At 51.6% G+C, this 14066-nt stretch overlaps 1 protein-coding gene across 11 annotated transcripts in view; it reads left to right on the plus strand.

The window, feature by feature from the left end:
* Window positions 1–3874: 3874 nt before the first annotated feature.
* Window positions 3875–14066, plus strand: part of ABCG1 (ATP binding cassette subfamily G member 1) — a 77856-nt gene continuing 67664 nt past the window's right edge. For 2 of the 11 annotated variants that reach the window (XR_010154424.1, XM_514918.8), the window contains exons 1-2: window positions 4048–4270; window positions 10633–10876. Coding sequence is in view for 7 of the 11 variants with exons in the window: in XM_514918.8 (XP_514918.5) it covers window positions 4229–4270; window positions 10633–10876 (286 nt within the window). In the remaining 4 variants the exon portion in view is untranslated. Of the gene's footprint in view, window positions 5013–10632; window positions 10877–14066 lie in introns of all 11 variants that reach the window. The other 9 variants (XR_675884.5, XR_675898.5, XM_003319093.6 and 6 more) reach the window with 7 other exon arrangements.

Genomic DNA, 14066 nt, shown 5'->3' on the forward strand with positions numbered 1-14066 from the left:
AGACCAGCCTCGGCCCAGGTGGAGAAGCAGAGGGATCTGCAGGGGAACCTGGGATTCAGAGACCTGTTGTTGGGGTCCTGCAGAAGATGGGGCAATTCAAGTCACCAAGCCAGTCTCACCCCAATGGCCCAGTTGGTTACAGAAACTCACCAGGGACAAGGGGTCACCCCACCACAGGCCCACCTGGACATGTGACTCCCCTGCATTCACCCTCACAAGCACCAAGGGCAGGATCCTCACGCCAGAGGCCAAGTCCTCAGGGTGCCCCTTTCTCCCCTTCATGTTCAGCCTCAGCAGCTAGAAGTCCACAGAAATAAATCAGACACTTCTAAAATGGGACACCATAGGGAAGTCCAGATGGAATAAGAGTTCTCTTCCCACAGACCTAGACTTCCATTGACTCCACTTGAAGTCAACTGGGTGATGCTGTTGGCTGCAAGTCAAGGCCAACATGGGCTGTGCTAATAGATGCAGACCCTCTAGAGGGAAGGAGCACATCACCCTGGCCTGTTCTGTCCTGATCACACTGAATAGGTGTTCTTTGGTGGCCCTGAATTTCATGAGGGACACGAGGAACTGGCACCCATCCCGAGAAGGGGAAAGTGGGACAAAAGGGCATCTTCTAGGAAGCCACATTGGAGAGACTGAGGGCATCTGGTCCAGAGAACAAGGGTCTGGAAAGAACATTGGTGCCATTATTGGCTGGCCAGGGCCTACTCTGGGGAGTGACTCCATGTTGCTGTGGTGCGCAGAGCAGTCGGGGTGACAGGGAGTCCAATCGGACACAGGTTCAGTTTGCTAATGGTGACAACACTTAATAATGGAGTGGGTTGCCAGTTGAGGTAGTGATATAGTTTGGCTGTGTCCCCACCCAAATCTCATCTTGAATTGTAGCTCCCATAATTCCCACATGTTGTAGGAAGGACCTGGTCAGAGATCACTGAATCATAGGGGCAGGTCTTTCCCATGCTATTCTCATGATAGTGAATAAGTCTCATGAGATCTGATGGCTTTATAAAGCAGAGTTTCCCTGCACAAGCTCTCTCTCTTGTCTGCCACCATGTGAGACATGCCTTTCACCTTCCGCCATGATCACGAGGCTTCCCCAGCCACATGGAACTGTGAGTCCGTTAAATCTCTTTCCTTTGTAAATTGCCCAGTCTCAGGTATGTCTTTATCGGCAGTGTGAAAATGGACTAATACAGACAGGAAGTGGCTCCCCACTGGACATTATCAGCTGTCAGCAATGCCTTAGCAGAAATTTCTTTTGGGGTTGGGACTAAGCTGGTCCTGTCGAGAGCTCCCCTTGCCTGGTTGATCCTCAGGGTTCTACTTAGAATGCCTCGAAAGGTCTTGGCTGGGCACCCATGCCCAGTCTTTCTGCAGGGTCCCATTGGGGTTAACCTTCTCATTTCATCCCATGTGAACCAGGCCAGACCCATCAGGGTTTGGCAACCCCCTGATGCAGTGGTTGCTGCCAGGTGACAGGAGCAAGCCTGCAGCTGCTGGGGGGCCATGCGGAGACAGTCTGCCAGAGGGGAGACCACCTGGGGAGGCCAGAGCTGTGAAGACAGCAAGAGACCAGGGGCTGAGGACAGAGTAGTAAAGGTCTTTGGTCCCAGTAGTCCTGAAACCACTGCACTCCGAACCTTTCTGTACTTGGCTTAAGCCAGTTGGAGTTTCTGTCCTTTACAACCAAGAGCCTTGATAGGAACGGCACAGACCTGTGCTACGCTACTGTTGGCTTCTTCCCCGATCGGGCGCTGGAGGGGAACACAGCAGTGACTAGAGTGGGATGCTTGCTCGGTGCTGGGCATGCTAGAAAGTGCTTGCCTTGCCTTATTTCCCACTTGGTGGGGATTTTGACCCCACTGTACAGACAGATAAGTGAGGACCCTTTCACTTATCCTGCAACAGAAAATCCAGCAGCCAAAGCCAACAAGGGCCCAGCATAGCATCTTCCCTCTCTGACTTCATCCTCACGCTCCACACACCATCCCCCGGCCATTCCCAGCAACCCAGTAAGCACTGCCTCACACTTCCAGTTCCAGACCAGCCAGGATGGCCAGGCTGGATGGGGGCCATCCACCAGCTGAAGCCAATTGCCTATTCTCGAGCTGAAGGTCGATCAATCCTGCATAAATCTTCGGGCAGAGAACTGGGGGGAGGTAGAAGAGGGGGAATGTCTAGAAGGAAATTCTGGGCACATTCCTGGAAGTGAGGAGGATGGATATTGGACAGAAATTATGTCGTTGCAGGCACCCTCACTTGCCCTGGCCACATGGACAGTTCCTCCCCGGCTGTGTTCCGTGCCTCCTCTCGTGCTCCAGGGCCCGTCTGTTCCTGGAGCAAGGTGGGTCCCAGGGCTGGGCACCAGTCCCCATCTCCAGCCATCAGGCACTTTCCTCTCTGTGTTTTGGCGTAAACGCTCCCTAGGTTTGTGGATCTGAATCCTCTTCCCAACACACTCAAGCTTTGCTGGCCTCCCTGCAGTGTATGTTTAAGGCACCACACGGCCTCCGAGGCCTGGCACCCGGGCAGTGGCACCTGGTAAACACAGCAGTCAGATTTCCTCATTTCAGCCAAGTGTAAAATCAAGGTAATGGATCTACTCTTTTTTTTTTTTTTTTTTTTTTTTGAGACAGAGTCTCACTCTGTCACCCAGGCTGGAGTGCAGTGGCTCAATCTTGGCTCACTGCAAGCTCCGCCTCCCAAGTTCATGCCATTCTCCTGCCTCAGCCTACATAGTAGCTGGGACTACAGGTGCCTGCCACCACACCTAGCTAATTTTTTGTATTTTTAGTAGAGACGGGGTTTCATCATGTTAGCCAGGATGGTCTCGATCTCCTGACCTCCCAAAGTGGTGGGATTACAGGTGTGAGCCACCGCGCCCGGCTGGATGACTCTTGAGACAACACCATTCAGACAAAGGCAAGGCCTCCCACTTAAACTCATAACCGTGTCTCCTTTCTCTCCTTCGATTTGAGCGGCAGAATTTGGTTACAGTCATCTGACCTGTGGGTGTGAAGTCCACCTGCCTGGCATAAAAAGCTGTGCCTCCTTTCTAGGTGAGGAGAAAGACAGAGACCTGGCTCATCTGAGGTGTGGTTGGGAGGGGGGACCCAGGTGTGCTGGAAATGAAAAGAAATGCATTCCTGTTTTTCGTCCCAACATGCAAACAACTGAACAAAAGCATTAGGGCCTGAGACTGGGAGTAAAGAATTCCTTGTCACCATGGATACCAGGAAATGGCCCCACTTATATATAATAAGGGCTTTAGAGATGCTGGACCATCTGATATTCCAGCCTGGGGCCACATGGGAGTGTGCCCTGGTGTTATTCCTTATACAGTTCCATGAACACAGCTATGGCCGGGTTCTGAACACGGCTCTGGAAACACCTCTGTCTGCGGAAAATGAGGCTTTTCTGTTTTTGTTCGGGGGTGAACAGAGGGCAGAGGCCTAGGCATCTTCACTCAGCACCCCTTTGTAACCCAGCACTTAGCACCATGGCTGGCGCACAGCAATGTCATATGTGTGAGTGCACCCGCTGCCTCACTGCCAGGGGTCACCCCACACCGGTGCTGTTGGGGGCGTTGGAGTGGTTATCTCTTCTTTAGTTCTCAAGCTCCTACCTGGCAGAGAGCTGCCCAACACCGTCGGGGTGGGGGGGGGGGGAGGGAAGAAGCAGCAGCAAGAAAGAAGCCCCCTGGCCCTCACTCTCCCTCCCTGGACGCCCCCTCTTCGACCCCATCACACAGCCGCTTGAGGCTTGGAGGCAGTGGATTTCCGAGCCTGGGAACCCCGGCGTCTGTCCGGTGTCCCCGCAGCCTCACCCGTGCTGGCCCAGCCCCCGCGAGTTCGGGACCCGGGGTTTCCGGGGTGGCAGGGGGTTCCCATGCCGCCTGCGAGGCCTCTGCTGGGGCCGCTCCCGGAACCTGCGCTTCAGGGGTCCTGGTCCGCCGCCCCCAGCAGGAGCAAAACAAGAGCACGCGCACCTGCCGGCCCGCCCGCCCCCTTGGTGCCGGCCAATCGCGCGCGCGGGGCGGGGTCGGGCGCGCTGGAACCAGAGCCGGAGCCGGATCCCAGCCGGAGCCCAAGCGCAGCCCGCACCCCGCGCAGCGGCTGAGCCGGGAGCCAGCGCAGCCTCGGCCCCGCAGCTCAAGCCTCGTCCCCGCCGCCGCCGCCGCCGCCGCCGCCGCCGCAGCCGCCGCAGCCGCCCCCGGGGCATGGCCTGTCTGATGGCCGCTTTCTCGGTCGGCACCGCCATGGTGAGTGAGCGAATCCTTCGTCCGCCGGGAACGGTTTTATTTTCAAGGAGAGCAGGAAACACACAAAGACTCGCAAGCTCGACCTGACACCCCTCCCTGGAGCGCGTCCTCTGGGCGCTGACCCAGGGCACCCTAGAGTGGCGCCCGGCTCCGATCGCTGCCCCTGCCCCTCCGCCCGGGCCACCTGGAGCCTCGGGATGCCCCTTGCACCGGCAGAGAGCACGGACTAGGTGGAGGGGCCGGGAGTGGGGCGGGGGCAGCGAGTTGCCCTACAAGTTGGACCTATGGCCTTGACCTGATGGCTTCTGGGCGGGGGGCGTGGGGAGCTGGGGACCCGGAGCGCACTGGGGATTGGGGAGGGGCCGCAGCTTGGGCCGGAGGGAAGAGGGGACTTGAAGAAGGGGAGCCCCGCGCGTGCGGCTGTGGGCTTGGGGACCGGGGACTTCTCGCGCCATCCCCAGGAACGCCAGGCAAGGTCTGGGGGAACAAAAGAGGAAGCTGCCCCCAGAGAGCCGGAGCCTGCGACTGCACTCCCGGGGACACCCTCTCCCGGACCCACTCGGGGAGGCGGCGGCGAAGGCCCGGGGAGACCCGCGAGGGGCAAGCCCGGATTCCTGCCGGCCGCCTTTCTGCGCGCGCCGGAGAGAGAGACGCGGTGGGGACAGGGATGCGCATTTCACTTCCCCGAGCTCCGGAGAGGGATGGCGGGGTGTCGGCGAGTTCACTGCTGGACACAGTTACTGTAAGTGCTGTTCCCAGGGGTGGTCAGGAATCTCCCTTTCTGGTTTTCTGGCATTAGGAACAAACAACAAACCAATCATCAGGCCTCCAGCCACCCACCTCACCTTATCCTAGCGCCCTTCATGTCTACGCCCAGCACACCAACATCGTATAGGTAGCTAAAGTACAAATGGAAAGTCTTCCGTATTCCACGCCGTGTATCTGTGTAGTTACTACCCTGATATTACTTCCCCGAGGCTGTAAGCCCACAGTGCATGGCACGCTCCGGGGCTCACCCCGCCCCTCCCCTGTATTTCATTTTTAGCATCCTGTATTTGAAGTCAGCAGGGCTCAGCAGGATTTGACCGATAGTTACCTCTTGCCTTGCGCTCAAGAGAAAAAAAAAAAAAGGCCAGGTTTCTGCGCATGCTCCGCTGTGACAACTGCATCCTATGATTCCAAACAGGTTACTGTAGAACATACGGAGCCTCGCCAGCTCATTATATAATGATTTTGTGTAAACGATAGAATGGGGCCGCAGACATGGCCAGGCGGTGGGTGGAGGAGGGGAGAGCCCGAGCTGGAGACCCGCAGGCTGACTCCCCTCTCTGGGCTGCCCTGCCTTCCCTGCGTGGCTTCTACGTAGAAGAGGCAGTGAACAAAACGGAAAAGCCGTTTCCCTCCCGGTGACACTTGCTTTTCTCTGGTTGAATCTTTGGGCAACACTTGGGAATTCTGCCTTTTGCACTTGTTCATCTATTAGGATTTCTAAATGAGGTTGACCATGGAAAATTAAGGAGGTTATTGATGTTAGTTGCAGGTAGAGAAAGTTATAGATCTTGTATTAGATGCTAGTTAACTCTTGAATTCCTTCTAGAGCTGCAAAGGTGGCTTGGTGTGGGTTTTCCTATAATGGACATGTGGAAAAATAATGAATCCGATGTTTTAAGGTACAGATTTTTAATACCAAGTTTTTAAAAATGTTATATTATCATTTGATAATATGCCCCCGGAGCTCAACTGTCTTGTTATCACGTGGAGACAGTAACGGCTGGGCTCATTGTTTTGGAGAACATTATTTTATTTTGAAAATTATTTTCCTCTCTGAAAACTTGGTACTTTGAAAAAAGTTTAAACATTTCTATTCATGCACAGCTGTCCCACCCTGAAAGCAATAATCTGATGGTAGAAGCTAAGCAGAGTTAGGCCCCGGCTAGTCCTTGAATGAGAGACCACCTGGGAATTCTGGGGGCTGTAGGGTTAAAAGAAAAATAAATTAAAAATTAAATAAATTCTGGCCAAGTCATAAACAAAGACCCCTTCAGAGATACCAGGATCTTAAGCTTTGCTTTTCCTTCACCTCCCTGCCCTGGGGTCCATCCTGGTGTGGACCCTCTGAGCTGTGAGTCAAAGGAGGTACTTGGGGGTGAGCCAGGCACTCGGGGGAACATGCTGGAGCCCCTGAGTTTGGTGGGCATACAAGGGGTGGCAAATGCGTCCAGTGGGAGGGTGGTATTTGGAGGTGTTCTGGGATTCCGAGTGACCCCTCAAGTGCGGTCTGGTCTCTGGCTCAGTTCAGGGTATGATGCCTTTGGTATTTTCTTCTGGGCAGTCGCCTTGAGGGCTCTTGGTCAGTGCATTTTCCTCTTATGTGCTTAGGATGCTTAGGCGGGTACCAAGGCTGGCAGCAGTGAACCAAAGAGAGAAGACAGAGAGCTGCATGCTAACTGTGCTGCTGACTGGCTCCTCTTCCTGTTTCCTGACTTCCTCCTAATGCTAGGAGAAAAAGTTTCTATCTCTGTGTTCCTGGTGGAAATGGAGTGAATGCGGCTCACCACGGCCTGTGGGTGGCTTACTGACTGCTACAGACCCTCCCCAGCTAAACAGGCATCTCTATCTGCCCAGGATTCAAACTGCAATCACAGGCCACTCTGCTCAGCGCCCAGGAAAATATTCCCATGAACAGCAGCCAGGAACAATCCAAACAGGGTCTCTTTGGCATTCCACATCTATGAATGAACTTACTATGACGTACAATGTATTGTGCAGCACAAATCGTATGTGGCCCGGTGCGGGGGTGGGGGAAGGTCAAAGACAATGCTTCAGTAGGATAGGGAAACAGAAGAGTGAAAGGAAAAAATGAAGAGAGAAGATGCATGTGTTTTAATTTTAATGAGCTCAGGAGGCTAAGGAGAAACTCGCTGTAACCTACATTGCCAGCAGCTCTCATCGGAGGATGTGTTTCCAGAGAGCTGGTCTATTTCAGACTGACAGGCCACTGCCTCGCATCACGCAGTTTTCATGATCTTATTAATTGGGTGAGGCTGTTAGACGCTGTGGAGGAAAGGTGGTCAACTGTATGCATTGCTTTGCTGTTGGTTTATTTGGGGATGGGGCTGTATGATTTCCTTGGTGTGGATTTTCCTATAATGGACAAGGGCTGAAAGATGCCGAAACACCCACAACTCACCTGTGGAAGGCTAAGCAATAGTCAAGGGCCATTACAGAGGCTTGTGGTCTCAGACCTGGAAGCATCTCAGAGCAGGGCCCCAGCCTGGCCACGCCCTAATCATGGGGTCTTAAGCAATTCAGACCATGTCTCTGTGCTTCCGATACCTCCTCCGAAATGGAGGTGGTCATCCCACCTCCCAGCACCCCTGTCCCTGTTAGAGTTGTGGAGGTAATAAGAGGCATAAACTATATAGGTTAGAGTTTAATAGTCACATGGTAATTGCTGGATCAATAAACACTATTGTTTATAATCACTTACCTAGCATGCACAAGCCATTATTATTTAATACTTTACATTGCAAGTACTTGATTCTGGCTTCTCTCTTTCTTACTCCCAAATCAGTTTAGTCACCCAGTTTTATCCTCCTGGCCTGTCCCCTTTCCTTCACCCCCACTACCACCAGCGGATCCAGGCCACCATCACCCCACCTGGCTCACAGCAGGAGACTCTTCTGCAGTTCTGGTTCTGTTATTCCCTCGGGGCTCCCCAAAGATCTCTAGATAAAATGCAAAACCCTTAACCAAGTTGGCAAGCCCTTCCCCATGGGGACCTTGTTTGCCCCTCTAGTCTCATCTTATTCTAAAGCCCCCTACTCTCCTGCCCCGACCCTACCAGCCCAAATCCACGCTCCAGCCCCCGCGTTTCTTACAGGTCTCTGAACGCTTCACTGTCTCATGCTGGTGGGACTTTGTCTATGCTGTTTCCTAGCAGAGGCCACCAGGAGCCAGCACCCCTCCATGTCACCTTGCTAAACTCAGCTAAGATTCTATTTCTGCAGAAAGATTTCGTCCTGCGTCTCCCCATCTCAGGGTCTGTGTTGCGTTAGATATCCCTTCTGAGTTACCCATAGTACGCGCTCCGCCTGGCTCTTGGCTTGACCTATTGTAATTAGTTGGTCTTCCTCAAAATGAAAGAAGCAGATCATAGGCACACATGGGGAAAATGCACCCACCAAGAGTCCTCAAGGCGACGGCCCAGAGGAAAATAACCAAAGCATCAAGAAGCACAGCTGAGCTTCTCAACAATCTGGAGGCACTTATGCTTTCCTCCTGGCTCTTGCCTTAACCTATTGTAATGAGTTGCCTGTTTTCTTGCCTGGGGCCAGATCTTGAACTTGAGCTTGCCAGGTCAGGGGCTATGTCTGCCTGGCTAATTGCTGACCCCAGGGCTTTATCTGGTGCTCAGTTTGTCCAGTGAATGAGTGAGTGAGACAGTGAGTGAGTGAGCAGATAGTGAGTCTAGCAGAGAAAGTCAGGGTCTCATGATAATGTAGATGGGTGGTGTGGTGGCCATTCACACTGTATTAGTGTGGGCTTCAGCCACAAGAAAGAAGCATCTGTCCCTGGGCTTCAGCAGGGGCCCCACACCTGCAATGGGTGCCTGGGGAGAGGGTGCAGATGTTGTGTGGCAGCTGGCCTCCTGGGGTGGAGGTGGAGAGGACCCACAATGGGAGAGAAGTTGCTCGAGCCCCCTAGGACTTACCCTCAACTGCACACACAGCCATCGGGGGTCACGTGGCAGAGCCCACGTCTGCCAGCAGGATTGGGAAGAACCCAGCATGTTCTGTGTCTTTACTTGTGTGGCAAGGTGGGGATGGAAATGGACACACGGAACCAGGCCTAGAGCGCATTGTCTTGTCCCACAGCTTTGTTGACATCCCCCCTCCAAAGCCCAGATTTGGTGCTTTGGGGGCTCTTTTGGAATCAAAGTGAGCTCTAAACACCTGGGGCAGCAGCATGGGACCCCAGAGGGCAGGCTGAGGGGCATGGCGCAGCAGCTCCACCAAGAGGCCCTGCCACAGGGGCATTGGGACCAGCTGGGAGGAGGCTTCGGGGTCGCTCCCTTGGAGTCTGCATCTTATCATCACACCAGACCCCTAAGGAGGGCGGATCCCTTGTCAGACACACATAAACCCTCCCAGCTCTGTTCGGGAATGTGGGGAACCCACTTACGCTGGCATCCAAGACACCCCACATGCCCGGGACCAGCAGACCAAGCTCAGCTTTGTCAGAGTTTCACTTGGCACCTTTAGTTTTAGCCACACAATATTATAGCCCAGGAGCTAAGTTTTGATTTCATGAAGGACTTCAGAGGTAGAAGATGCCTGGGAGGGGTGTGTGTGTGCTTTTGGCACTGTGAGATGTTCTCTCTCGATTTGGAAGACAGCAAGAAAAAGCACAGCAATTTGCTCCCCCAGGGTTCTTCTGTGTTTTGAAGGTACCTGAAGCTTATTGATTTGCTCACGGTTGCCAGGCCATTGAAAAAGGATATTTCTTTCTTTGCATAGATACTTCTGGGTTCTTGGCAATCGGTTACAGTTCGTTTGACTCCCAATGGAAGCTTTAAAAGCCAATGGTAGCTACAAAAGATTAGGTACTCTTATGATGCAGTGAAATGAACACCTATCTTTTTTTTTTTATGACTCAAATTCTGGGATAACTTCTGCTACTCACTTGATTGTGAGGCCTGGAACACGGTCCTTAAATTGTCTATATCTCAGTTTCCTTGTTTGTCTAACATATTTAAAAATGTTAACCATTCCAACTTTTCAGCACTATTATGAAGAGGTAGCAAGAGAGTAGAATTGTAAGTGGTTTGGAAATTTTAAATGCAAAATACAAAGGCCAATCCCCACAAAACTCAGCAGCTCAGGTGATGTCATTGCTCCTGAGACATTTTTATGAGATTACGTGAGAAAGGCACAAAACAGCTCAGTGTAAATATAAGTTTCTCGGTTTTTTATTTCTTAGGCACCTGGTGTGTCTTTATTGAGGTTTTTAAATTGAGGGGACTGTAAATAGATCGATGCCTATGGTGGCCAGTGTTTTCTTCTTTGAGGCAAGTGATGATTCATGGATTATAGTTTTATGATTAGATTTTATGATTCCAAAGTAAGACTTGTAGATCAGCGTAACACTTTACCTTAAGCATTTTTTAATAGAAGAAAATGTGACGGAGATGACAAATTACTGTAGGTAGGCACGTTTCTCCTGGGGCCAAAGGTGCTCCTGCAGTGGAAGAAGTGTTGCTATTAATAACCAATGACCCTGAGCCTCATGGTGAATCTCTTCATGTTCTTTTTCTTGATGCAGCTTATAACAGGTCTTGTTGCTTCCTCTGGTTTTTCTAGAATGCCAGCAGTTACTCTGCAGAGATGACGGAGCCCAAGTCGGTGTGTGTCTCAGTGGATGAGGTGGTGTCCAGCAACATGGAGGCCACTGAGACGGACCTGCTGAATGGACATCTGAAAAAAGTAGATAATAACCTCACAGAAGCCCAGCGCTTCTCCTCCTTGCCTCGGAGGGCAGCTGTGAACATTGAATTCAGGGACCTTTCCTATTCGGTTCCTGAAGGACCCTGGTGGAGGAAGAAAGGTAGGGAGGGCGGCTGCTTTGTGTATCAAGCTGGGAGGAGCCTCTGAAGGAGGCAACAGGTTGTTTGGGCAAAATCGGGGTCTGGAGGTTGAGAGGCTGAGCTTCTCTTCCCAACGCCGTCACTGCTGTGGTCAATTTATTCTATTGCTTTCTGCCTGAATTTTCCTCTCCTATAAAATGAACAGGTTAGATTTGGTGATCTCAAAGTTCATGGTTGCTCTGAAATTCTGCGATGTCATTATGGAGAATTTCACAAAGATTGACGGATGTCAAAGTGTGCCTGTTTCTGGCATGTGCTGAGAGAGTCCTCTTTTGTGGATGCTGTTCATGTCCATCTTTCAAGATGGAACTGTTTTTCAACCGCCCAGAGCAAAATGGGAGACAGGTGCCCCCTCCCAAGCGTGAAGTGTTAAAAAGTGGCCGGTGACCTAGACTGACCTCTCCAGAGACCCATCTTGAAAGGATTCTTTTGTGGGTGGTTGTGGTAGGCTAGAAAGAAAACTAAACTGTTGAAAAGAGCTGTATACATAAAAATAGAAAAAACAGAGAGGATAGAGCTCAGGAGGTGTCTGGAACGCCACACAGTGCAGGAGTTTGCCACTAGCTTGTTGCATGTTACAGGGAATTGATGAGTGGTAGTTTGAGTTTTCTCAGCAACCTTCCCTAGCTCTAGAGTTTCACAGTTTGTGGAGTTAATGCCGCCCTGGGTTGGTGTGTTTTTTTCGAGCCTGATCTGTTTCTTCCTGTGGAATTTATCCTTCATCTCCTTCTGCTCCAAGCACTCATTGTCTGCTCCTAAGTGGATCAGACAGGTGGGTTGGGGGAGCTGATAGGCAGAGGACGTGTCAGACTTCATCAAGAAACCATGGTCCCTAGTTTCTACTGAATCATGGAAAGCAATTTGAAAATCTGGGAGGACTTTGGAACAATACAAATGACTCAGGTACCCCTGGAATATGCTAATATTTTAGGACTTTGAACTTAAAACTGGATTCAGCCCTTCTTTCATTTTGAAGAAGACCAATCAAGACTCACGTTTTAAATTTTCAGTTGTCTTTCTTCTTTTCCCTATTATCTTCTTTTTGTTTTTCTACCCTCTTGAAGCTAAGTCTTTGAGACCCTTAGCATGGGCAGTCCCATCTTCATTGTAATCACAATTTTAGAGCTTTGACAGACTGGTCCCTGGGACCTGCAAGCCCAGTTGGTGGCTGGGTAACTGTATGTCTGTGTTTGCACAAGCAGAAACAGATTCAGTACCTTCTCAACAGACAACAGTATAGCACTGTGATGTGATACTTGCATTTTCAGAGCATACCAGCCTGCTCTGTTAAGAAAGCAGCTCTGTGGCAGGCTCAGATGTGGGCCCACTCCTTTGATCATGTTGAAATTTCAACATAGGGTTCTAGAATTCTCCTTCTCAACTTAAAGAAATATTTTATAGAAAAATGTATCAAGAAACCAGGACACTGCGTCATGTTTTGGCGTCGTTTGTCTATATAGACAAATTATGGCAAAGCAGTGAGCAACATAGAGCAATTCCTGTCCGTTATGTGTGGTCTTGGAAATGTTGTCGTGACGGTAGAAAATGCTGGGAAAGGTGTCTTGTAAAATGAAGATGGGTTGTAATGCAGAAATGAAGACATCTGAAACCTGGTGGCATCTGGATTTGAAATGTCTTGGCATAAGCCTGGCACACAGGTGTAGCCAGTGTTTGCAAGCAAAGAGTATCGCTCCCCTACCCAGTGTGTTTGTCCATTTTCACACTGCTATAAAGAACTACCTGAGACTGGGTCATTTTTAAAGGAAAGAGGTTTAATTGGCTCACAGTTTGGCATGGTTGGGGAGGGCTCAGGAAACTTACAATCATGGCAGAAGGTGAAGGGGAAGCAAGGCATGTCTTACATGGTGGCATGGGGTTGGGGGAGAGAGAGAGAGAGCACGCAAAAGAACCCACACACATTTAGAACATTAGATCTCATGAGAACTCCCTCACTATCATGAGAACAGCATGGGGGAACTGCCCCCAGGATCCAATCACCTCTCGCCCAGTCCCTCCCTTGACACGTGGGGATTACAATTCAAGATGAGATTTGGGTGGGGACACAGAGCCAAACCACATCACCCAGTATGTGACTTGTCACCCCTATATTCTCTAAGTGTTTAAACTGATCACATGAATCATCACAGTTAGCCAGCTGGTAATGGCTCGTAGTGAGGGAGGAGCCCCAACTGTCCATTCTTAGGAGCGCAGCCCGGGCGGGGTGGCCACCAGATAGAGACTTGCCCTACAGTAACCTTGTGTGCTCAGGCAGGGGAAGAGCCCGAAATGGGCCCCCGAGGGACCTGCCCATGAGTCAGAAATGGGTGGAGCCAGAGGGGTTGACAGACAGGATGTGTCTGGTGTGTTCCAGCTGCTGGTTTCTGCAGGGGCCAAGGGTAGTTTTGCTGTCTGGCTTCTTACCCACTGCCCTCCCCAGCCACAGCAGCACCTGCATCTGTCTTCCCTCTCCCTGCTCCTCCTCCCCTGCGTGCCCCATCCTTTCCTTTGTTCCTGGTGCCTACAATTCAGAGTCTAGATGGTTTATCACTCCAGCACACAGAATAGAAAGGAAACTGAGGCAAAGGTGGTTAAGGGACTTGCCCATGCTCCTGAGCTCGAGAGGGGCAGGGCTGGGATGAGGGCAGCAATTTCTAGCTCTGTGCACTCCGACACGGTGGCCATGCCTTGTCTAGCACAGGGCCTTATGGGGTGCCAGGGTCCATGTAGCTAGCAGGGAAGCAGAGCTCTTCCTGGAGGCTCTGGTGCCCACAGGATTTCCTGCTGTTGGTGGTTCGGTTGCCACTGCTGAAGAGTTTTTCCTGTCAAAGGGTGCTAGCTGCAGAAGCCCTCTCTGTGCCCACTGTTCTCCCAACACCAGCCTGTTCTTGGGTGCTGCGTCCAGTTGGCTCCAAACTTGGGTACCATATTTCCCCAACTAAAAGCCAGGACAATCAATAACAGTGTGCATTAAATGCGGATCTTGTGTTGGGGCTGCAGTAGGAGCTGCATCCCACTGGACCTCACCCACACGGGTCGCCACCCTCCTGGTCCGCCTTGGCGCCTGCTGGTCCTCCAAGTTGGCCTCTTTTGCCCCTCCCATGCATGGGTTCCTCCTGCTCCTGCTTTTGTCCCTCCAATTGCTGGCGGTGG

The sequence above is a fragment of the Pan troglodytes genome, chromosome 22, assembly GCF_028858775.2.
Source record: "Pan troglodytes isolate AG18354 chromosome 22, NHGRI_mPanTro3-v2.0_pri, whole genome shotgun sequence".
Classification (NCBI taxonomy): domain Eukaryota; kingdom Metazoa; phylum Chordata; class Mammalia; order Primates; family Hominidae; genus Pan; species Pan troglodytes.